Below are 21,795 nucleotides of genomic sequence, written 5' to 3' on the forward strand. Positions count from 1 at the left end.
CGCGCCGTACGTCGGCGCTCGGCCTGCTGGGAAGTGTAGTTCTGAGTGTTCCCCAACGCGGGACCTTCTGGGAAACTCGGGAGTCCGCGGTCAGAGACCGTCGAGCTGTGAGCGTCTCTAAACTTTTGAGACTTGGCCGAGGCTGGAGGTTTTAGAGAATGGGAGCCAGGAAGGACTCCAGCCTTCAGGCCTCGGCTGCGGACTCCTCGGGGTCTCCAGTGCCCCGCGTAACAATAAGCTCAGGCCGCGTGCCTCCAGCCCTGCTCCTTCCCTCCAGTCATGCCTCCTCCCTCCAAGTCTCGTCCTCCAAGTGAAGGGGCGGGGGGGGGGGGGGGTCACCTGCCAGAGAAGTCTGGAGCGCCAAGGTCTGCCCCAGGACTCCAGGCTCCATCCCATGGTCCAGGCCCCGCCCCTCAGTAGCTTATCCCTAGCTGGGGCTCCCCCCGTGGGAACGGGGACCAGCTGGCCGGAAGCGCCAAACTGCGTCCCTGTCGAGCCCCGGGGATCAATCAGGCCGAGGAGTTAATTATGTAATGAGGGGGCAGGGGGTCGGGGCTAATGAAGCCTGGGGGGGAGGGGAGGAGGGGAGGGTACCCAGGTATCCGGCCCCCTCTTGGACCCCTTCCAGGCCCCAGGGGTCTCCACCCCAGCCTAACTCTAGGGCCCCAAAGAGGGGAGGGGCTGTGATCCTGGGTCTGGAAGGGGCTGAGCTGTGAGCTATAAAGGGGGCATCTCTCAGCACTGGGGCACTGTAGGCAGCGTGTCCCGAGGCCAGACAGGACTACTCCATGTACCACCCACGAGAGTTGTACCCCTCCCTGGGGACTGGCTACCGCCTTGGACCCCCCCAGCCTGGGGCAGATTCCAGCTTCCCGCCTGCCCTGGCAGAGGGCTACCGCTACCCTGGTGAGCAGAGAGAACTGAGCTCGGTGTAGGAATTGGGGTGGGGGCTGTGGCCCTCAGCTGGCCCCTCATTCTCTTCCCATCTCCAGATCTGGACACTCCCAAACTGGATTGCTTCCTCTCTGGGATTGAGGCTGCTCCCCGAACTCTGGCTGCTCCCCCACCTCTACCCCCACTGCCCCCAGCCCTGGGCACTGAGCCGCCACCCCCTTCAGCCCCAGAGGGCCTTCATTCACTCCCTGGAGTCAGCCTGAGCCTGGAGAACCGGGAGCTGTGGAAAGAGTTCAACTCCGTGGGAACAGAGATGATCATCACCAAAGCTGGGAGGTGAGGGGGCTGGGCCAGGGTCAGAGAACCCAGTGTGTTCCTGGTGCGGGAAGGGCAGAGCTCCTGGTGATGGGGCTGGTGTGAGGATTTCTAAGGGGGCTAGAGCTGTGCCTGAGTTCAGAGTGTGACTGTGGCCTGGGTCAGGGGTCATTCTGTGGCAAGGGTCAAGGGTCAGTCTGTGGAGTCTGGCTGGTTTAGGGACTAACCTATGGCAAGGGTCCTAGATCTTTCTGGGCTAGGAACAGAAAGTCTGACTGGGCTATAAGTTAGTATGTGGCCTAGATGAGGGGTCAGTCTGCACCTAGATTCAGGATTCAGACTATAATGGGGATCAAGGGTCAGCCACTGACCAGCACCAGGGAAGTCTGGCCAGGATCAGGGGTCAGTATGTGACTAGTTCTGGGGTCACCTTGGAGGCAGGGATATGGTCAGTATGGTCAGTGGGTCTTTCTCTAGCCTAGGGGCTCAGGCACTAGCACGTGAGTCCTCTTTTTATTTTCTTTGAAGCAAGTTTGTCCAGCAGCTGTAGATTCTGGTGCTGAAGATGAAGCAAGAGCAGGGTAGGGAGCAGAAGGCTCCTGGCAAGATTTCTGGGGGAAAGGTGTGTCACTCCTGCTTCTGCAAGTGGAGTTTGAGGGGTTAGGGGTCCAGACTCTGCTCCTACCCTGCTGTGTGACTCTGGTCACATCACCTGACCTGTCTGTCCTGTTTCTCATCTGTAAAATGGGATGAGACAGGTTTACAGCTAAGATCCTGCCTTCTGAGTTCTGATTCCACGTTCCTCGAGTCTCTGTGACTGGATGAGCCAGTGGCTATGCCGCCTTGCTGCTGCTGTGCTCACCCCCGACTAGTGGATAGCTCCAGGACGCTCTGGTCCCTTCCCCCATCCAGGCGCATGTTCCCTGCTTGCCGAGTATCAGTAACTGGCCTGGACCCCGAGGCCCGCTACCTGTTTCTTCTGGACGTGGTTCCGGTGGATGGGGCTCGCTACCGCTGGCAGGGCCGGCGCTGGGAGCCCAGCGGCAAGGCAGAGCCCCGCCTGCCTGACCGTGTTTACATTCACCCGGACTCCCCTGCCACTGGAGCCCACTGGATGCGGCAGCCTGTGTCTTTCCACCGAGTCAAGCTCACCAACAGCACGCTGGACCCCCATGGCCACGTGAGGCCCAGACTGGGACCCCCCGATGAGGGTTGGGCTGGGACCAGGGTAGGGAGTCACTCCTCTTTCTTCCCTCCCAGCTGATCTTGCACTCCATGCATAAGTATCAGCCCCGCATACACTTGGTGCGGGCCGCCCAGCTCTGCAGCCAACACTGGGGGGGCGTTGCCTCCTTCCGCTTCCCGGAGACCACGTTCATCTCCGTGACAGCCTACCAGAACCCACGGGTGAGTGATCCTGATGGAGCGGGTGGCACCACCCTGCTCTGGCTGCAGGAGTCTTGACTCTGGGTGTGCGGCATCCCCTCCCCTGCCCACCCAGATCACGCAACTGAAGATTGCAGCCAACCCCTTTGCCAAGGGCTTCCGGGAGAACGGCCGAAACTGTAAGAGGTGGGCATCATTCACTCATTCAGTCATTGTCATCAAACGTTTACTGATTGTGTGCCGGGCACTGTACTGGACTCCTGGAACCCAATGTAAGTAAACATGTGTTGTCACTCACTGATCTGACAAATACTTATTTAGCACCTGTTTCTGTGCCGGGCACAGTTCTAGGAAGTGAAGATGCAGCAGTGAACAGAACAAACCAAAGCCCCTGCCCTCGTGCAACTGATACTCTAGTGGGCAGAGCAGACAAGTAAACAAGAGAAATAAATATGTTAGGGATAAGTTCTATAGAGAAAAGAAAGCAAGGAAGATCAGGACTGGAGAGATGAATCCTGGAAAGGCCTCACTAAGAGGACATTTGAGAAGACTTGGAGGAAGCATGAAAGGGAACCATGTGAATATCTGGGAACATGCCAGGGGCCTGAGGTAGGAGCATACTACAGTATGGCTGGTATGGAATGAGAGGGGTAATAGGGAGCCAAATTATGGTGGGCTGTAAAGGTTTGGTTAGGACATTAGCTTCTTCTAACTAACCCTACCCCCTCAGAGCTGGCCCTTGCCCTCAAGACACTTAAAATCAGCCAGAAGAGATAGATATTAACTCAAGGATCACCCTGATGAATATAACAGTATCACTCTTGACAAGTTATCAGGGTAGCCCAGTGGAAAGAACCTGCCTGCTAATGCAGGAAACGTGAATTTGATCCCCGGATCGGGAAGATTCACCTGGAGAAGGACATGGCAACACACTTCAGTATTCTTGCCTGGGCAATCCCATGGACAGAGGAGCCTGGCGGGCTACAGACCATGGGGTCGCAAGAGTCCAACACGACTTAGTAACTAAACAGCTGCTGTTTTCTAGTCATTTAATTCTCTGGCCTTCCATTCCTTCTTCTGTAAAATGGGTATAATAATGGCACATACCTGATAGGGTCCCTGGGTGAAGTGCCTGGCACCTGGTAAGTGCCATTACTACCATCATCATCACCATTATCATCATCACCATCATCATCACTGTCCCCCAGGGAGCGAGACGCCCGTGTGAAGAGGAAACTGCGGGGCCCAGAGCCAGCAGCCACAGCGGCCTATGGGAGTGGAGGTGAGTGTCGTTCCAGAGGTGATGGGACCAGGCCTGAGATGCCGATCCTCAATCCGCTCTGGCCCTTCTGTCTCCCCAGATGCTCCAGGTGGTCCCTGTGACTCCACACTGGGTGGGGATGTTCGGGAGTCAGATCCCGAGCAGGCCCCAGTGCCTGAGGAAGCTGTCCGTGCCCCAGCTCCGCCCTGCAGTGGCCCCAGTGCTGAGGCCTACCTGTTGCACCCTGCCGCTTTCCACGGGGCCCCCAGTCACCTTCCAACCAGGTGAGTGGGTCAAGGGCACAGGGCTGGGCTATTCCAGGCTGGGCCAGGGGGTGGGGAGTCCCCTCTCCCCTGTTCTGATACCTCTCCGCTCTTCAGGAATCCCAGCTTCCCGGAGGCTCCAGACTCTGGGCGCCCAGCCCCCTATTCAGCCGCCTTCCTGGAGCTGCAGCCCGGACCAGCAGGCTCAGGATATCCAGCAGCAGCACCCCCAGCATCCTTTGCCTCGCACTTCCTCCAAGGGGGCCCCTTCCCCCTGCCCTACCCTGGGCCTGGGGCTTACCTGGATGTGGGCTCCAAACCAATGTACTGAGCCTTTGCTAAGCCCCCTGCCTCCCTCCCCATCTTCCAGTTCCCTTCCCCCAGGTCTGTTGCCCCCTCACTTCCACTACCCCCTCCCCCACACCAAATGGCTGCCTTGGGCCTCCCCCACCCCACTTCACACTTTGATTTCGCTCCCACCCCCCTCTGGCTTCAAAGCTCTGGCTAAGCTGCTGGGAGTCCAGCTGGGGCCAGCTTCCCCTTCCAGGCTCTCACCTCGGTGTGAATGGAAGGGGCTCTGCCGGCCAAATGGGGCCTGGGACCAGCACTCCCACCCTCAGCCTCACCCTTGGGCTCTGCAAGTCCTACCCCCTCCCCAGGGCGAGCCACACGGGTCTGTTCTCAGGTCCAGAGTATTTTTGTTAATAAAACTCTAAAGACATCAGTGCTCTGGGAACACTGGGCTAATGGTCTTTGGCCCTGAGTGGGGCTGGGTGAGCAGAGGTTTTGTGAGGAGACGCAGGCCCCAATTGAGACTTGTCATTTCCAGCTGCTTGACCTTGTGCATCTAAGTCAATGCTCAGGGTCTGCTTCCTCTTCAGGAAGATGGAGGAATCTGTCTTGACATGCCATTCTGAGAATTAAATGGGGCTGCCCGAGAACCCAGCCCTCTCCCTGGCACTCAGGAAGCCCCCAGGAGTGATCACTGTCACTGGATGGGGACCAGGAGGCTCTGGGCAAGCTGACTGGCCTGAGCCTCACCTTGCTGGCAGGATTAGGGTTCTGGGCCATCAGAGTCCTGACATGAATCCCAGGTCCCAGGCTGGTACCACTGCTCATCCTCAGTCAATTCTGACACCAACCCAAAGACCATTTTTCTTCTTTTATTAGAATTTTTTTCTTTTTTTTTTGTTTTTCTCAAAATTTTTATCTAAAAACAAACAAAAAAAAAAAAAAGAGAAGGAAAAAAAGAAAACCAAAAATTATTGGAAACTTCATGGTTCAAGTGGGGAGATGGGAGGAGCATGGAACTGAGGCTCCCAGCCTCTCCAGAAAAGTCCTCACCCTCGAAGTGCCCTCTTTCGCAGGGAGAGCAAAGCCAGGGACAGTCCCCCCATGCCCAGCCTCCGTCTGAAGAGGGCAGAGTCACAGTGGTCCGGGGGCCGGAGAGGGGCAGGGCCGAAGGGGTCACAGGAAGTAGTCGGCCACGGGCTTTTTGGAGGGGATGCCCCGTGTCTCTTGGGGAGCAGCCTCGAAGATGATGAAATCTTTCTGGAGATGCTCGTCCAGCTCCAAGATGGCTGCCACATTCCCACAGCTGAAGTCGGGGGGAAGGTGGGGGCAGCAGTGTTAACAGAATGGCTCAGCCTAGATCCCTACCTCAACCTCCCCAGCCCAGGCAGCTCACCGGTAGCAGTAGTTGGGTGCTGACCACACAGTGAGTACAGTCTCGTTGAAGTGCCACTTGTAACCTTCCATCACCAGTTGGTGAGCACGGCAGATCATGTCAATGTCGTTGGCTGCGTTGAACTGGGCCACCACGTCACTGCCAAACAGGTAGCCAGCCCCACGGGGGCTCACGCCCCAGCCTGTGGTGTCTGAGGCAAACGAGGGAAGGGATGGTGAGGGGGTCTTCTCAGGGCCGCCCACTGCCCTTCACGGAACAGCCTGCCTCCCCCCGTCAGGGAGGCCTGTGCAGCAACAGCACAAGGCCCAAAGGTATTCTGAGGAAGCCTCGGGACAGGACAGCAGATTCTGAAGTGGATACGCTCCAAAGAAGAAAGAATTTCCTGATAGTTGGAGCCACCTGATCATCAGAGTGACCGTCTAATTTACTGTACAAACAGGTCCACACAAGAGTGAAAGGAGGTGCTGACAGTAAGCACGCTGGGACGGCACCTGTGACTCAGGGCAGCCCAGCCGGCGGGGAGGTAGGGACAGGGCAGAGAGGGAGCGGAGGCTGGTGTCACAGCACAAGAGCCCCAGACTGGTACTGCGAGGCTTGGCTCTCATCTCAGCGATGCTCCATACCAGCTGATGCCCACGACATGAGGGGTGCTTGTGTGTGCGTGCTAAGTCACTCCAGTTGTCTGACTTTGTGACCCCATGGACTGTAGCCCACCAGGCTCCCCTGTCCTTGGGATTCTCCAGGCAAGAATACTGGGGGCTATCATTCTGGGAGCCTGATCCTTGCAGCAGTCCCTTCACATTCAGGAAGTCGATGACTCACTTTCAACAAGCTCCTGAGGTATGACGTACACCTCCCCCTCCCCCACCCCCAGCTCAAAGCACCCAGCTACCCCCATCCCCGCTCCTCATAGAGGATGCCAGCCCACTGGCCATCAAGCACCAATGCCAGTGAAGACCAGCCCCTCTCTGCCCCAAACTCACCTGCCCGGGGCCATCCCTTCCAGGCACCTGCTCTAACCACAGGACCCCCTCGGTCACTCACCAAACTAAGAGCAGAGCTCTTGCCCTCACCTTCAGGGTCGGACCAGAGCAGGTCACACATGGGCCCGTCGTGGGGCACCTCTTGCTTTCGGTCAATTGTCCGGATCTGGTCCAGCGTCTGGATGGAGGGGGAGAGCCCCCCGTGCACACAGAAGATCTTCGGGGAGAGCAAGACCGGCTGAGACCTGGCGCCTCTCCCAGCCCTCCCGTCCCTCCCGTCCCCAGGGAGCCGCGCGGCGGGCCTACCTTGCCATCTATGATGGCCGACAGGCTGAGGTAGTCAAAGATCTCAGTGCAGTAGCGCCACACGGTCACCGAGCCGTACTTGCGCAGACACTCGTCATAGAAGCCGTAGACCTGGGTGATCTGACGGCTCTCGTGGTTGCCCCGGATCAGGGTGATGCGGTCAGGATAGCGAACCTGGAGGCAGTCACCATGCAGGGCCTGTCCCTCCCTCCTCCATATCCTCATGTCTGCCAGCCCCGCTCCACCCTCATCACCACTGCTCCGGTCCAGATTCCGATCATCTCTGCATGAACCGTGTCACACTCACCTCACAGGATCCCCATCCCTCCTCCAGAGGATGCAAAGCTGGACCCTCTCACACTCCCTCCCATCCCCCCACTTCAACTACAAACCTAATGGTCCCTCCTTCATCCACCAGGTGCAGACCAAGCCCTTACAAAACATTTAGCACAGCTTGTCATCTGGCCCCTTACAACCTCTCTCCCACCAACGGATACTCCATGCCACTTTCTGAACAGGGTGAGCCTCTCTTCCCTCCCGCTACGATGCCACCCCCACCTTAGTTTCATCAGATGCCTCCAAGTCAAGGAAAGCTGCCTGACCACCCAAGCCGAAACGGTCCATCAACAGCAGCACAGCTCAAGAGTTGGGGGCAGGTGGGGCAAGAGATGAGGGCAGAAAGGATGCAGGCAGGTCAGGCCAGAGGTGACGCAGGTCTTGGCTCCAGAAGCCAGGGGGTCCCACCTTAAGTGCCAGCAGCAGGAGAAACGTTTCGACGCTGTAGAAACCACGATCCACAAAGTCCCCCATGAAGAGGTAGTTAGTCTCAGGGACATCGCCACCCACCTGGGGAGGGAGAAAGAAGGTTCAGCTTGGTCCTAAACTCTCCCCAACTCACTGTAGTGGCCCATCTCCAGCCAAGTCGAGGCACTTCTTTCACAATGAACCTACCTAACTAGAGGCCTCTGATCCCCAACCCACTCACCAAAGTTTCCACTCTCAACTAAAGGGGTCTTGCAGCCATCCCCTGGGTCACCTTTCCTGGCATTTCCCCACACTCACTCTGAACAGCTCCTTGAGGTCATAGAATTGTCCATGGATGTCACCACATACCTGGAAGTGAGAAAAGTCAGAACTCAGTCTGAAAGCCTGTGCTGCCAGGGGCTGTCCTTCAAAAACACCCTACTGCTTTACTTTTTTAAAATTTTGGCCTCATTGCATGGCACATGGGATCTTAGTTCCCACCAAGGATTAAACCCACAAGCCCACAACTCCTGCAGTGGAAGCACAGAGTCTTAACTACTGGACCACTGGGGAAGCCTTGGCTTCATTTATTCATGGTTAAGAAATGGATTTATTTAGAGAAATACACTCCACAGACAGAATGTGGGCCATCTCAGAGGGCAAGAGCCGCCTGGAAGTCCCTGCTTTAGAAGATCCTTATCAGTCTCGGCTAAGCCAAAAGAGAAAGTGTGTGTGAGTACATGCATGCACGTGTGCGCACGTGCTCAGTCATGCCCGACTCCTTGCAACCCTGTGGACTACAGCACACCAGGCTCCTCTGTCTGTGGAATTTTCCAGGTAAGAATACTGGAGCTGGTTGCCATTTCCTCTTCCAGGAGATCTTCCTTTGATTGAAAGCCTCTGCTTCCCAGAGTTAAAATCTACTCTCCCACCCTAATGCCCCCATCCCACTCTGAGTGCCAACTATTCTGTGGGCAAGAGCTAGAGCAAATTCTTTCCAGCTAGACCTGCAGCTCCCAGAGGACTTGGCCCCCTCCTCTGCCTACTCCCCTCCAGGCACCCAGAATAGAGTCACTAGTAACACACTGGAACACGTGGAGTTCACTCACTCACCAAATTAAGAGTCCTTCTGCCCAGGCTCTCTTCAAGATGGGGCTCCCAGGGATGAGGGGTAGACCCTGGAGCCCCCAAGACTAAGGAGAATGTCCACGGGCCTAAAAGACCAAGCTAGGCTGTGGAGGGACGGTGGGTACTCACTGTGACTGGAGAGTCCACCCTCTGCACGTTGCTCTCCTCCACCAAGATCTCTCTGGAGACAGAAGACCAAAGTTATCAGAGCCGGGCCAGCCCAACCTAATTTCTGACCTTTTCTGCAGGGGAAGAGAGGATGAGGCTTGAACCTCCACGGGGCAAGTCGGAAGTATACAATTACCCCAGACAAGGCTGACCACAGTCCCCCAGTTCGAGACCCTTCTGTGGTTCCCCACAGTCAACAGGCCGAAGCCCCAACTCTTGTTCAGCATCTAAGGCCTTCCCAAGGAGTCTGGGACTTTCCTGGCCTTGACCCTCCTGGCTGCTCCCTTTCACACATCCGGCACTTACTCCCAGAAGACAGAGCTCCTCCTCCTGTCCACACAGTGCCTTGGCTGGGCTCTTACAGCCCCTCTCTCCCCACCCCAGGGGCCTTCTTCCCCTGGAATGTTCTTAGGCACAAGGGTGGTGCCCTGGGCAGGCCAGCCATCAGATCTACCTTCAAAGCGATATGCTGTTGCCACTCTTCTGTCATTCAGAGGAAGCGAGGACTCTGTGCTCCCTCTCCTTGCAGTGTGATCTACTTCTATCTGAACGAGTGTGACATGGAAATCACTGTCTGTTAAGGACACCCGACGTTAAGTAGTGCTGTGCTTCTAGATTTCGTCCTTGACGCTCACAGGAGCCGAGGACATTGCAGTTCACACCATGTGCCAGGTCAGTACTTAAAGAGTTCTGCATGGATGATGTGGGCACTCAAACCAGCACCCTCAAAGGCAGGTGCTATGATGATTCCCATGGCTCAGATGAAGAAACTGGCTGTGGTCACATAGACAGGAACTGAACCAAGGCTGCCTGCTCTGGGGTCTGGCTCTTATCAAGCGAGTCTGATGTGGGAGGCACCTGCTCAGCCCTCACTCTCTCGGCCAGTCCCTTCCCACCATACCAGGAGCTCCCTGGGCTCAGGGTGCGCTGCGGAATTAAGGCGGCTCCAGGGAGGTGTGCCCTGGTTTCCAGGAATGGGAAGAGCCGCTGGTGGTGATCCAAGGGGCCAGAGAGCAGCCAGGCTCTCCCACCTGTCCTGCATCTTGTACCGAACATCCTCACACCACTGCTTACAATACTTTTCCAACTGACTTGGGAGGTTCTTTCCATCCTCATCTGACAAAGAAACCGAGGTTGAGAGAGAAAAGGGGCAGGATCCAGCTCACAAAGCTGGAAGGTGGCTGGGAACTCAGAGAACCAATCTCCTGAGACTTTACACCAGCCCCTTCCACAGACTTGGTCAAAACCTGCCTCAGTGCCAGCAAGGCCCCTGTACCAGCCCTCTGAGGGCTCACACTTGCTCACCTTCACTGCTGACCACTGACCAAAGAATTAGAGATGCTGTCTCTGGATATGCAGAATCTCGTCTGAGCTCTGCAAGAATTTCAAAGACGTGGAAACATAAGAGTGACTGGACCAGGGCCATACCATTTACAGGTGACAAAGCTATACTTCATCCTAAAGACCACCTCATTCAAAACCCTCTGCTGTTCTCAACTGCTGATGTTTTTAATGGGAACAAATGCAGCTCCCAGGCCTTTGCACTTTCAAGGTATCGAGTCTCGATATCCACTGGGCAAGCGAAAGTTCTTGACACCACCAGCCTCAGCCTGGGGCCCTGGTGGGTCTCCAGGAAGCCATGGCCAGATGCTTGAGTTGGGTCTCTTCCAGACTGGGCCTGGGATAACAGTGGCCACCTCAGGCCCGAGCCGAGTTCCTCCAAGCTCCATCTCATGAGCTGGACAGGGCCCTCCCACTCCTCAGTAGCCCCCTGCTGCCATTCACAGAGTCTAAATGTCTGCTGGGCTATCAGTGAGCGTGGAGGACAAAGACCTGGATCCAAAACCAGCTTCCCCTCCGATCAGCTATGAGACCAGGGGTAAGAGGCTCAGTTTCCTCTTTTGTGAAATACTCACCTCTGCCCTGCCCACTGCACAGGGCTGCAAAGAGCAATGAAAACTGAACACATAACTTCTGTTGTTCTGAAAATCCCACACTGTCCAAGCATTAGCTATCATCACTGCCACGCTGTTTCCAGGCCTTGTGAGGGGCACGAAACTTACAGGAAGAAGAATAGTGCCAGGCAACAACGGGTTTAAGTTCCTAAAAAAATGCCAATGAAGACTGAGGGAGCAGGGATATCTGAAAACATCTAGGGGCTGGTCTGGTCAGGGAAATCTTGAGCTGGCAAAACATGAAGGATCACAGGCGAGCATTTAAAAGGGGGCCCTGCATGTTCACCAAACCCACACAGGCCCTGCCTGGCGGTGACAGGTCTTTGTGGGGCAAAGTCAAACAGAGAGCCCAATGGCCACTTTATCAGTGGCCTCAGTCAAATCACTAGGCTTCAAGGAGTCACGGCTTCCTATTCTGTAAATGGGGAAAATTATTTCAACTTTGTAAGACTGCTGTGGGAAAGAAATGGACATAAGGTCTTTGCCAGTATAAGCCCAGGTGAACAACGGGTCTGTTGTTCAAAAAAAAAAAATGTGAGGTAAATCTGCTGACCCTTTCTGCACAGTTCTCCAGTGTGTAGAAGCCACAGACAGTTCCTCAGGAGGCAGGTAACTGGTCTCCTCACAGCTGCCCACAACCCTCAGAGATCTATCCCCGTTCTCCTCCTGCTGTGAATGCCCTTCCTCAGTGGGCCTGCCCCCACTAGCTCTCCAAATTACTTTCAGCTTTCAAGGCCACCTTTTCTAGTAACTTCTGCCCTTATCAGCACTGCTCTCTTCCCACAAAGTAGGAACAATAACACCTAATGTTTGTCTAGCACTGACATTTAACCAAAGCCTAAGCACATTCCAAGCACCAACTTACTTACTCTTCACAATCATCTTAGGAAATACTATTATCTTGCTTTATTATCTCCAGAGGAAGAAACAATCTCAGAGACCTCAAGATCACCAACACGGCTAGAAGGTGGTAAAGCTGACTCCAACCCAGGGCCGTCACATTCCAAAGCCTGGCTCTTAACCACTACCTCATCCTACTTCCCACAGAACCCTTAGTTGGGCCTCCATTCACACCTTATTTATCCTCTGGCTTATTTACTACTATTTCTTAGGCTCCCACAATCAATATGAATAATCCAATTCCACTTTCTTGCATTATGGCCCGAAAAGGGATAGGACACGGAAAACTGGCTTTAGGATCCATCCTTTAACTGTTGAATATAAGAGTCCTCACCAGTAAGATGGGATCAATTCCACCCACCTTTTAGGGTTGTTACTGGAATTCAAAGAATACTACAAACCACAGAGGCTTTAGCTTTCCTGCCTTGAACTCCTGTTCTTGCTGACACCTCCTTTTATCATCTTATTCTTCGAGGTCTATCCCCAAGTTCAGTTTCTCCAAGAGACATTCTCTATTGCCCCCCAGACAGGGTTGTTCCCCTGAACTTCTTAAGTATTTTCTATACTTCACTCCACTGAAAGCACATCATCTAATACTTCAAGTGTCTTTATCCAGGTCTGTCTTCACCCACCAGGCTGGTAGCTCCTCGAGGGAAGAGGCCCTATTCTGCTCCTCTTTGGAAAGCTTCCAAGATGAGCCAGGCCCAAAGTTTTCAGCTGGGTTTATCCCAGGCCGGAACCCCAACTCTCTCTTCCACGGAGCCACCGGGCTCACCTGGCTTTAGCGCACAGGGCTTTGACTTCACTCTCCTTGATGAGCTCGCAGCGCCGTAGCTGCTCGATCTGCCGGTCCAGGTCGCTTATCTCCGCCATGGCCCACCCCCCCGGCGCGGGTCAGAGCCGGGGCCGCCGCCCCCTCCGCACCGCACAGGGGTCTCCTGGGAAAGGCGAAGATGAACCCGCGGATCAGAGTGTCCCTAGGGGGCGCCGGGTCAGCGGGGGCAACTGGATTCTGGAGCTGGCCCGGCCCCCCACCCCCAACTCCCGCCTCCCCTCACATCGGCCCCGGGGCCCCCAGCGTCCCGCAGCCCGGGCCGCCCCCCGCTAACTCCCGTCGAACTCCGCGAGCCCGCGCTGGGGACGGTGGCCTAGAGGGTTCTCCGACGATTACCGCCGCGGCGTCTCCGGCTCTGGCTCTCGGGCTCCCTCTCTTCCTCCTTCCCTTCGCTTTGGGCCGCCGCCACCACCGCTTCTACTTCCGGCCCCGCCGCGGAAGCAGCGGGATACCAGTTCCGCCCCAAGCCGGATGTGGCGTCATACACGCACTCCCCTCCTGCGCCGCGCCCTTACCCCACCCCCTCAAGCCTAAGAAGGGAAATAAGCCCAAGGAACCGGATGTCGGCAACTAGCGGGCGGAAGTGATTGTAGGCTAAGCCGATTGGCACCGGGAAGGCTGATAAGGACATCAAACTCAGTGAGCCAGGGCACCGCCTTGTAGCTTTAGGTTACAAGATTTTGTTTATACCTGTTTTAATGGACCTCCCCCAGTACTGATCCCTAGTGGCTAAGTGGTAAAGAATCTGCTTGCAATGCAGGAGACCTTGGTTCGATCCCTGGGTTGGGAAGATCCCCTGGGGAATCCCAACTCCAGTATTCTTGCCTGAGAAATCTTATGGAGGAGCCTGGTGGGCTACAGTGTATGGGGTCGCAGAGTTGGACACGACTGAGCTACTAACACTTTCACTTTCCCCCATCACAACCCGTGAGATGGAACTTGGTCCTGTTCGCAGTCAAACGGTAAAGCGGTAAAGCATCTGTCTACAATGCGGGAGACCTGGGTTCGATCACTGGGTGGGGAAGATCTCCTGGAGGAGGAAATGGCAACCCACTCCAGTATTCTTGCCCGAAAAATCCCATGGACGGAGGAGCCTGGTAGGCTATACAGCCCATGGGGTTGCACATGACATGGAGTCAGACACGAGCAACTTCACTTTTTTTCACACTTGGAGCCCAGTGCTTACTTTGAACAAGGCTGGACCCAGTTGGCATACAGAAGTTATTTGTTCAGTGAGTGAAGGAATTCCAGCCTCTTTCCAGGGTCCCAGAGAAATCTCTGCCCTGGGGAACCTCTGAAATTAGAAGCCAAAAGGACTTCACCTTCCCCACACCAAGCATATACCTCAGTCAGCATGACCTCCCTGATTCCAGAATGGTCCCTTGAACTCAGCTGCTTATTGTCTGCAGTTGTGTTGTTTTTTTGAGAGGGAAACTGGCTAAAAGAGGTTAAGTAACTTGTTCACAGTTGCATAGCTAAGAACTTTGAGTTTGAATCAAAGTTGATTTGAACCCAGGAAGCTGTGACCTGAGTTCTAATTTCTTCTCCTTCTGCCACTTATTCTTTCTGGCATTCACATTGTCGTTATGAACTTTATAAAAACACCCTAAACTGGCATTTGAAGTCCTCTGCTTCCCTAGTTTCTTGCTGCAGGCAGAAGTGACTGGTCTTTAAACAAACTTCTTGGTGCCAGAGGCCTTTTGGAATGTCCTTTTTGCTATCTTCTATGGACCCTCAATTTTTATTTGCTTTACTTCAGGCCTTTTCACAGAGAGCTGAGTGAGTCTAGGTACAGTAGTGAGGCCGGCCAATTTGAAGGAACACTAGATACAGTTCGGTTTTGGATAGGGGCAACAGATGCAAATGTTCAGAGAAGGGGAAAGGACAAAGTTCTTAACTCCCAGGAGGTGCTAGGCTTCTATTCTGATGACTATAGGGATTCAGTAGATCCAGAGATCAGAAAGATGAAAATGTTTTTTCTTCCTCTAAAGTGGAGCTCAGACAGGAAAGGGTTCACATCAGGAAATTTGGGCAGTGGCAGGACTAATGCAGTCCCTGGCTATGACTAGAATCTTTAATACCTGAAAAGATCTGGTGTCGTTACTGTACTCCACAGCATGGGTGAATGGGGGAGCGTTCCAGGCATGACATAGAGTAAGTGCAGGACCCTCATTCTGGCTGCATTGAATGCAGAAGCCACAGAGGTTCAGTTCTTAAACTGGAACCTGAGCTCCACAGTTCTGTTTGTACACATTTGTGTGTCTGTGTTGTTGATGTGGGTGTTGGGATCTCAGGTTCTTCAAGGGGTTCCACAGCTCAGAAGTCAGCCTAATCCCTTCTCCTTTTAAAGATGGGAAGACTGATGAGCTCAACAGTATAGATTAAGGATATGCATTCATAATCTTGTTTCAATCAATAAATTTCCCAGCAAGATGTCTTAAGGAGGAACTGGGAATAATAGCCTACTGCTATAGAATACTTATCATGTTGCCCAGTTTACAGCTTACTTTTTGTCAGTGGCTGTTTTTTTGTGTGTATGTCACAGGGGCCTTCTATACCTGTAAGTTCTGGGCCTAAAACTGAGGCTGAGGCTGCAACCTCCTAAGAATGGCAGTTACACACACACTTCCTAACTGTAAAGGCCTTATCAGATGCTGCTGGTTGGTTGAAGGAGCAGAGCACTGTGTGGTTGGAAGAAAATCCACAAGCTTTTCTCATGAAGCCCCGGGTAAGGATCAAACACAATACTAAAGGAGTCCATCTCCTTCACCTACTTTTCTGCTCCAGAAAGAAGAACATAAAGCAAGGGCTCTTTCTTCTCTGGGCTCTGCCACCTCTCCCAGGCCTCCCCTGCCCTAGAGACCAGACATGGACACCAGATTCCCCCTTAAATAGCTGTTTATTGGCAGTAGGCTGGAAACGGTGGAGTTAGCGTACAGAGACAACACCAGGCACCAATGTCACAAGGAGGCAAGGGTGACGGCAAAGAGCAGCCTGGAGCCCCAGATGAAGCCCCCTCTCTTCAAGAGTGAGTGTGGGAGGGGACGGAGCCTGGAGTGTTGAGGGGGCAGCCTTAGAACACATCGGCTTAGTAGGCGTGGTTAGAGATGAAGAGGGACTCGCTGGCTGCAGCCCCTGCCTTACCACTTGGGGTATACTTTCCTTGGCAGGCAAGGCTGTTGGCCTAAGAGGGGAGAGGAGCCAGAGTGAGAAGGTCCCTTCTCGGAATCCCGTCCACCCCAGCACCCTGCCCGCCTCCTGCCCCATCCTTACCAGGGCTCGCTTGACGTATTCTTCCTGGGCAGCCTTCAGGTTCTCCTTCTTTCCACCCCAGGCCTTCAGGGCAGAGGCCTGCAGGGCTCGGCCATAAGAGAAGGTCAGGGCCCATGGCTTCAGCAGGGGGCACTTGTTGATGGCGTTGAGGTTGATGGATGCCTCCTCCTCACTCTGGCCTCCGGATAGGAAGGTGATCCCTGTAGAATGAGGGGGTGACATGGGGGGAGGGGTTGTAGTCAAGCAACCCAGGGGATTGGAAGGAGGCCCTAGAAGCTGACCTGGAAATCAAGACCACAGGGGCACAAGGATCACGGGTAAGTTCATCTACCTCCCAGAGGTCAAGATGAGGAATGGGTCTCACCAGGGACAGCAGGGGGCACTGTGCGGCGCAGCGCCGTGACAGTTGCCATGGCAATCTCCTCGTGAGAATATTTCTGGGTGCAGGCGTGGCCTGGGGTTACCATATTGGGCTTCAGCAAGGTGCCTTCCAGGTAGATGTGATGGTCACTCAGAGCCTTGTAGACAGCAGCCAGCACCTACAGCAGGGTGGACCAAAGTGGGGTGAGGTGGAAGTGGGGTGAGGTGGAGTTGGGGGGACAAGGGTCACCCCCAGGGGCCCCGACCCAGCTCCCTAGCCCACCTCACTGCCCAGGCAGGCAGGCCACCTACCTTCTCGGTTACATACTGACAACGTTTCAAGTCATGGTCCCCATCAGGAAGGATCTCGGGCTCCACGATGGGCACAATGCCATTCTGTGGGGTGAGGGGCAGGGTAGCAATGAGGCCTCCTAACCCAGAGCCCCACCTCCAGCCCTCCACAGCTATTTGTGCCAAGATCTTATCTCCACGACTCCTGGCTACACAGCCCTCCCGATTCAAAACAGATTGGAGGAGATTAGCCTTCTCCACAGATCCACCCACATAATCCCTATTCTGCCCTTCTGCTCACAGAGCCCTTGATGAACCCAAGCCTGGAGCTTGGTGAGGATTCAGAGTGGGCTAAGCTGGCAGATGGGTGGTAGGCCATCTGATACACTGGAATGGAATAGGTGGGACGTGGCCTGCTGGGAACCTACGGGCCCACCTGCTGGCAGATGCTGGCATAACGGGCCAGGACGTTGGCGTTTTCCATGATGGCGAGGGAAGAAGGGGTGTGTTCCCCGATCTTCAGCACACAACGCCACTTGGCAAAGTCAGCTCCGTCCTTCTTATACTGGGCACAGCGCTCCGACAGCCCATCCAGCCCTGAAGAGGGGACGGAGGGGTCAGAGCCTGCCAGCGGAGGGGGCAGGTGGCTCCCACATGGCCCGGGCACCCAGAGGGGTGCTGACCAGGGTGGGCTGGTCAGTAGGGCCAGGAGCTAAGTGGCTCTCACCTTGGGTGGTCGTCTCGCCATTTGTTCCTGCCAGGGGTACCACACCTTTGTCTACCTGCGGGAGTGGAGAGCAACAAGATAGGATGGGAAGTAGTCTCTGGTGCCCTTTTTTCAATCTTTGATCAGGGAACTAGATCTCACACACCACAAACAAGTTTGCTTGCCGCAACTAAAGAACTTGTGTTCCGCAATGAGGAGCGAAGATTCTGTGTGTCGCAACTAAGACCCAGTGCAGCCAGATAAATAGTATTTAAAAAACAACAAAAAAACTCTTGCTCTAGAGTCTTTTTCTCCTCTGTAGCCCCACCCTGTCCCAGCTTTACTTCATCTCTCAAGTATCCTTCCTGGTTTGCCAGTGTTTCACTTAGCCATGGTATCTGGTCCCAAGAGGCAAGATACACGCAGACAGCTTGAACTCTACCATTTACTAAGTGTGAGCAAAACACTTCATGGCCTTGAGCTTCTGGTTTTTCAATGGCATAACATGTGGCTTTTAAAATCACAAGGATTAAAATGCCAAGCAAGTCCCATAAGTTACTGGCTTCTTACACACAATTTGGAGGTGATCGGGGCAGACTCCACCCAAGTCTCTCCACCCAGTTCATCCCCACCCCGACCCCTGCCTGTTATCCTGGATTTCCTTGCCCCTCATCCATCTCACTGGGCTTCCCAGGTGGTGGCAGTGGTAAAGAACCCGCCTGCCAACGCAGGAGACATAAGAGGCGCAGCAGGTTCGATCCCTGGGTTGGAAAGATCGCCTGGAGGAGGACAGGATAACCCACTCCAGTATTCTCGCCTGGAGAATTCCATGGACAGAGGCGGCTGTGGGCTATGGTCCATAGGGTTGCAAAGAGTCGGACATGACTGAAGCGACTTAGCACACGCACATCCTTCTCACATTTCCCACCCCAAGGCCTGGCCCCCTCACCTTGATGCCCACGACGCCGCCCTTGGCTTTGATAACTTGGGGGAAGGGACGCCCATCATCGGCCTTCTGGTAGAGCGTCTCGTGGAAGAGGATGACGCCCCCAATGCAGGGATTCACGCGGTCGTCGGCGGTCAGCAGCAGTTGGCGGTAGAAGCGCCGGTTCTCCTCCGTGTTCTCGGTACCAATGGACTGCAGTCGCTTGGCAATGCTCCCTGGAGGAAAGCATCACATGGGGATTACGGGGGTCAGTCAGCCCCTCAACCCCACCCCTGGACCCTCCTCCCCTTGTGCCCTGCCCGCACCGGTGGACTCATCTGCAGCCAGGATGCCCTTGCCCGGAGCCACAATCCGGTGAGCGATGTCACAGAGCTCCTTCTTCTGCTCCGGAGTGAGTGCTGGGTATTGGTGGGGCATGGTGCCTGTCAGTTCCTGGGCGGAGAAGACACATGGGGGAGGGCTAGTTAGTGGAGTCTTCCCCTGATCTCCCAACCAGCAGGGCCCCTTGCCTGGAGGTCAGGGGAAAGGCTCCCTACCTCCCCTGCCCCACTCCCGGCAGGTCTCGGGGCACTTCCTGCCCCAGGCTCTCCCTTACACCCAGCTTCCTTGTACTAGGCCTGCCTCCTGTACCTTTCCTAACTCGGTTTGTTTCTGGGTGTTACCCAGCTGAGGGTGGGGCTGTATATTGGCATCTGGCCTAAAGGAATAGGCCAGAGCCATGGACAGGCAGGTCATGTGGAAGCCGGACCCTTCTGGCTTGCGCTGTGCCATGGGGGTCACCTTGCCTGGAAGCAAAACCAAACGGAGTATTTTGGAATGAGAAGTTGTGCGGAAGGCAGAAGGCCCAACGTCCTCATCTGAAAGAAGCCAGAGAAGGGGAAAAAGCTGTGTTTCAAGCCACACAGCAACCCAAGGGCCTGATCTGAGATAAGAACTCAGATCTCTGGCTGCGATAGGAGTGTTCCTTCCAATCCACCGGAGATCCCAGGGCTGGCCCAGGCTCCATCGCCTCAAGGACACCCAAGGTCAGGCTGCTCCCCCCAAGGTGGGGGGAGGGTGTTAGGAGGAAGGTGTTAGGAAAAAGGTGGTGGTGAAGGGGGTGGTCCTCAGAAGCCCAGAAAAGGGCGGCGGAGGAAGCCTAGCCCGGGGTGGAGGAAAGAAGTGAGGTTTGTCCTCACTGCTCACACGGGGTAAGAGAACGTGGAGGAGAGGCAAACGCCCCACCCCTTCCCCTGAAAATGCTCCTGTCTGCTCCGCGGCTGCAGCTGTTCCAGGCTCAGAATCAAGGTCACCCGATAAGGAAAGATAGGGAAAGTGTTAACGGGGCATCATGCGCTGCCAAGGGGTTTCCCCTCCTGGCCAGGGGCCCCCGTCTCCCAGGACAGGGACCAACCACCCGCTTTCGGGAACCCTGAGGCAGTAAACGAGCTGGCTCCCACCCCTCGATGCCTCCTAGGATCCCTGCAGAGGCAAAGGGGCCATCATCTTTGCACCCAGAGTCTTAACAAGAAAAAGGGAGCGGGGAATGGCCCTTCATCTCGCCCGGCTTCCTTCCTCCCCGGTGTGACTCAGCGCGCGGAGCGGTCGCTGCGTTGCGCAGCAAACCCAGGGAGTTCACGCTGGAAGAGTCGGGGAGTCCGGGCTGGGAGCAAACGTGTGGGTGGTGGCGGAGGAGGAAGATGTTAGGGCCGGGTTGGGGGGCGCTCCTTGCGGACGCCCGACCCGCCTCTGCCCCCGGGATCCTTCTCCACGACCCCTTCCCTGACCTTCGCACGTGGCGAGGGGCGCTCACCTGGCACCGGAGAGGGGCGGGCTGGCGGGGCGCAGCGGTGGAGGGCAGGCGGAGTGGACCGAGGGGGCGAACGCGGCACTCGTCACCAGGACTCTGGTTCCGCGGCGCGTTCCAAGAGGAACGCAGCCTATTCTACTCCTGAGGTGGGGCGCGGAGGCGGGCGGGCAGGAGGTGGTGCCCGGCCTTATAAAGGCACCGCTCCGCCCCCCGCCGGGTTTTTCCCTTTTCAGGGGGCCGGAGGCGCCCCGGCGTCCAATGGCAGGCGAGGAAATGTGCGAAAGGCCGCCCCCGAAAGGCGAAGCCGGGAGGCGGCGCTTGGGCGGGGACTGTGCAGCGAGAACCCGAGTCCTTCCCCCTCGTTCCCCCTCGGACGTGACTAGGGCCACATCCCGCGGGTCGCAGGCGCCCTCCCCTCCCTCCTCTCCTCCCCCGACCCCCCTCCCCTCGGCCTGGCGTGCTTCGGGGCGCCGTGACTCAGCCGATTTTTGGGCCCCGGAGGAGATGGGAATGGGGTGGGGTCCGAGGAAAAGCGGGTGGCTGAGCCCGAAAACAGCGAGGTTCAGCTTCCCTCCCGCAGGCCCATCGGGCGGCCCGGGGCAGCCCCAGCTTCCGGTGGCGGTGAGGCAGCGAGTGTTCCATTGTAACCGAATCCTGGGGCTCGGCGACTGCCCGCCCGGGCGCAGGAGAGGGCGGCGCGGGCAGGCTCCCGGAGCGCAAGCCGGCAGCGGTTCCGGGTGTCCCGGCCGGCGGGTATCCCCGCCGCGTCCGCGCTCCATCCCGGCAGGTCAGGCTCCCGGGACCCGGAGAGCCAACGTGGCCCGCGAATGCGCACGCGCCCGCCCGCGGAAGCGGGACCAGGCGGGAACCCGCTCGGGCCGCCGCTCAGGCCGAGCAAGTCTGGGGATGTGGGGCCAGAGTCCTTGGAAAACTCCCTGGCGCCGACTTTCCTCTCCAAAATCAAATCCGTCCCCCGGCTGTCGGCCTCCCAGATCCTTTCCGAGCCTGCCCATCCTACCGGCCAGGTCTCCCCTCCTAAATCTCAGAGCCTTCAGCCCAACCCCAACCCCGCTCCGTCCGACTGGAGCCCACCTGTGAGGAGGAAGCCAAAGGCGCGGGCGAGCCTGGTCAGCAGCGAGTGAGCCAGGCCCCGCCCGGGCTGGGTTATAAGGCAGCTCCCGCCCTCCCCCCAGCCGATGTTCACGACCTTCTCCAGTGACCCCTGCCCTTTGCTCGCCACAGATCTCCTGGCAGGGACCTATATTTAGGGAAACCTGAAGCCCCTGACATTCAGGCCAGCGTGGGGCCTAAAGTGAAGGATGGGGAAGAAGCTTGTGGGCCTGCCTTTTACGGGGTGGGGGGAGGGCCCCCTGCCCACTCACCGGGTACTTCAGAGATTTCTTCCTTGGAAATCCAGACTGAGGCCCTCAACAGGCTGTCAAGAGAAATAAATCTCTGGACAGCGATCTGTGAGGAAGGAAGGAGGGGTAAGGGGACTCAGACCTCTGGCCTTCCCTGCCTCCTCCTCAGATTCTTCAGAGGCAGAGCACAGGCAGGCACTACACTCACACCTCAAAATAACCAAGAGTCCATGGACAGGGTGTG

At 56.1% G+C, this 21,795-nt stretch overlaps 4 protein-coding genes across 7 annotated transcripts in view; 2 read left to right on the plus strand and 2 right to left on the minus strand.

Annotated features, from left to right (window-relative positions):
* Positions 1-334: 334 nt before the first annotated feature.
* TBX6 (T-box transcription factor 6) lies at positions 335-4,852 on the plus strand. Its single transcript, XM_043456665.1, has 8 exons — positions 335-906; positions 993-1,230; positions 2,122-2,389; positions 2,470-2,616; positions 2,711-2,781; positions 3,804-3,877; positions 3,957-4,140; positions 4,237-4,852. The coding sequence occupies exons 1-8, from the start codon at positions 789-791 to the stop codon at positions 4,448-4,450; spliced, it is 1,314 nt and encodes a 437-aa protein (XP_043312600.1). The 5' UTR covers positions 335-788; the 3' UTR covers positions 4,451-4,852.
* Positions 4,853-5,268: 416 nt separating this feature from the next.
* Positions 5,269-13,321, minus strand: PPP4C (protein phosphatase 4 catalytic subunit). Its single transcript, XM_043456670.1, has 9 exons — positions 13,162-13,321; positions 12,766-12,928; positions 9,097-9,148; positions 8,158-8,208; positions 7,840-7,941; positions 7,096-7,269; positions 6,880-7,006; positions 5,807-5,996; positions 5,269-5,716 (listed from the first exon to the last, which is right to left on the minus strand). The coding sequence occupies exons 2-9, from the start codon at positions 12,861-12,863 to the stop codon at positions 5,587-5,589; spliced, it is 924 nt and encodes a 307-aa protein (XP_043312605.1). The 5' UTR covers positions 12,864-12,928; positions 13,162-13,321; the 3' UTR covers positions 5,269-5,586.
* Positions 13,322-15,705: 2,384 nt separating this feature from the next.
* Positions 15,706-21,591, minus strand: ALDOA (aldolase, fructose-bisphosphate A). 3 transcript variants are annotated; one of them, XM_043456668.1, is made up of 9 exons: positions 21,573-21,591; positions 18,707-18,833; positions 18,405-18,616; positions 17,477-17,531; positions 17,186-17,346; positions 16,771-16,854; positions 16,463-16,637; positions 16,099-16,298; positions 15,706-16,009 (listed from the first exon to the last, which is right to left on the minus strand). In XM_043456668.1, the coding sequence occupies exons 2-9, from the start codon at positions 18,816-18,818 to the stop codon at positions 15,914-15,916; spliced, it is 1,095 nt and encodes a 364-aa protein (XP_043312603.1). In that variant the 5' UTR covers positions 18,819-18,833; positions 21,573-21,591; the 3' UTR covers positions 15,706-15,913. The 3 variants fall into 3 exon arrangements, with proteins under 3 accessions (XP_043312603.1, XP_043312601.1, XP_043312602.1); XM_043456666.1 differs by lacking the exon at positions 21,573-21,591 and adding an exon at positions 21,283-21,417; XM_043456667.1 differs by lacking the exon at positions 21,573-21,591 and adding an exon at positions 20,194-20,453.
* Positions 19,265-21,795, plus strand: part of TLCD3B (TLC domain containing 3B) — a 31,064-nt gene continuing 28,533 nt past the window's right edge. For both annotated transcript variants that reach the window (XM_043456672.1, XM_043456673.1), the window contains exon 1: positions 19,265-19,426. The gene's annotated coding sequence lies outside the window, so the exon portion shown is untranslated. The remainder of the gene's footprint in view (positions 19,427-21,795) is intronic.

This window comes from Cervus canadensis, chromosome 32, assembly GCF_019320065.1.
Source record: "Cervus canadensis isolate Bull #8, Minnesota chromosome 32, ASM1932006v1, whole genome shotgun sequence".
In the NCBI taxonomy this organism is placed as follows: domain Eukaryota; kingdom Metazoa; phylum Chordata; class Mammalia; order Artiodactyla; family Cervidae; genus Cervus; species Cervus canadensis.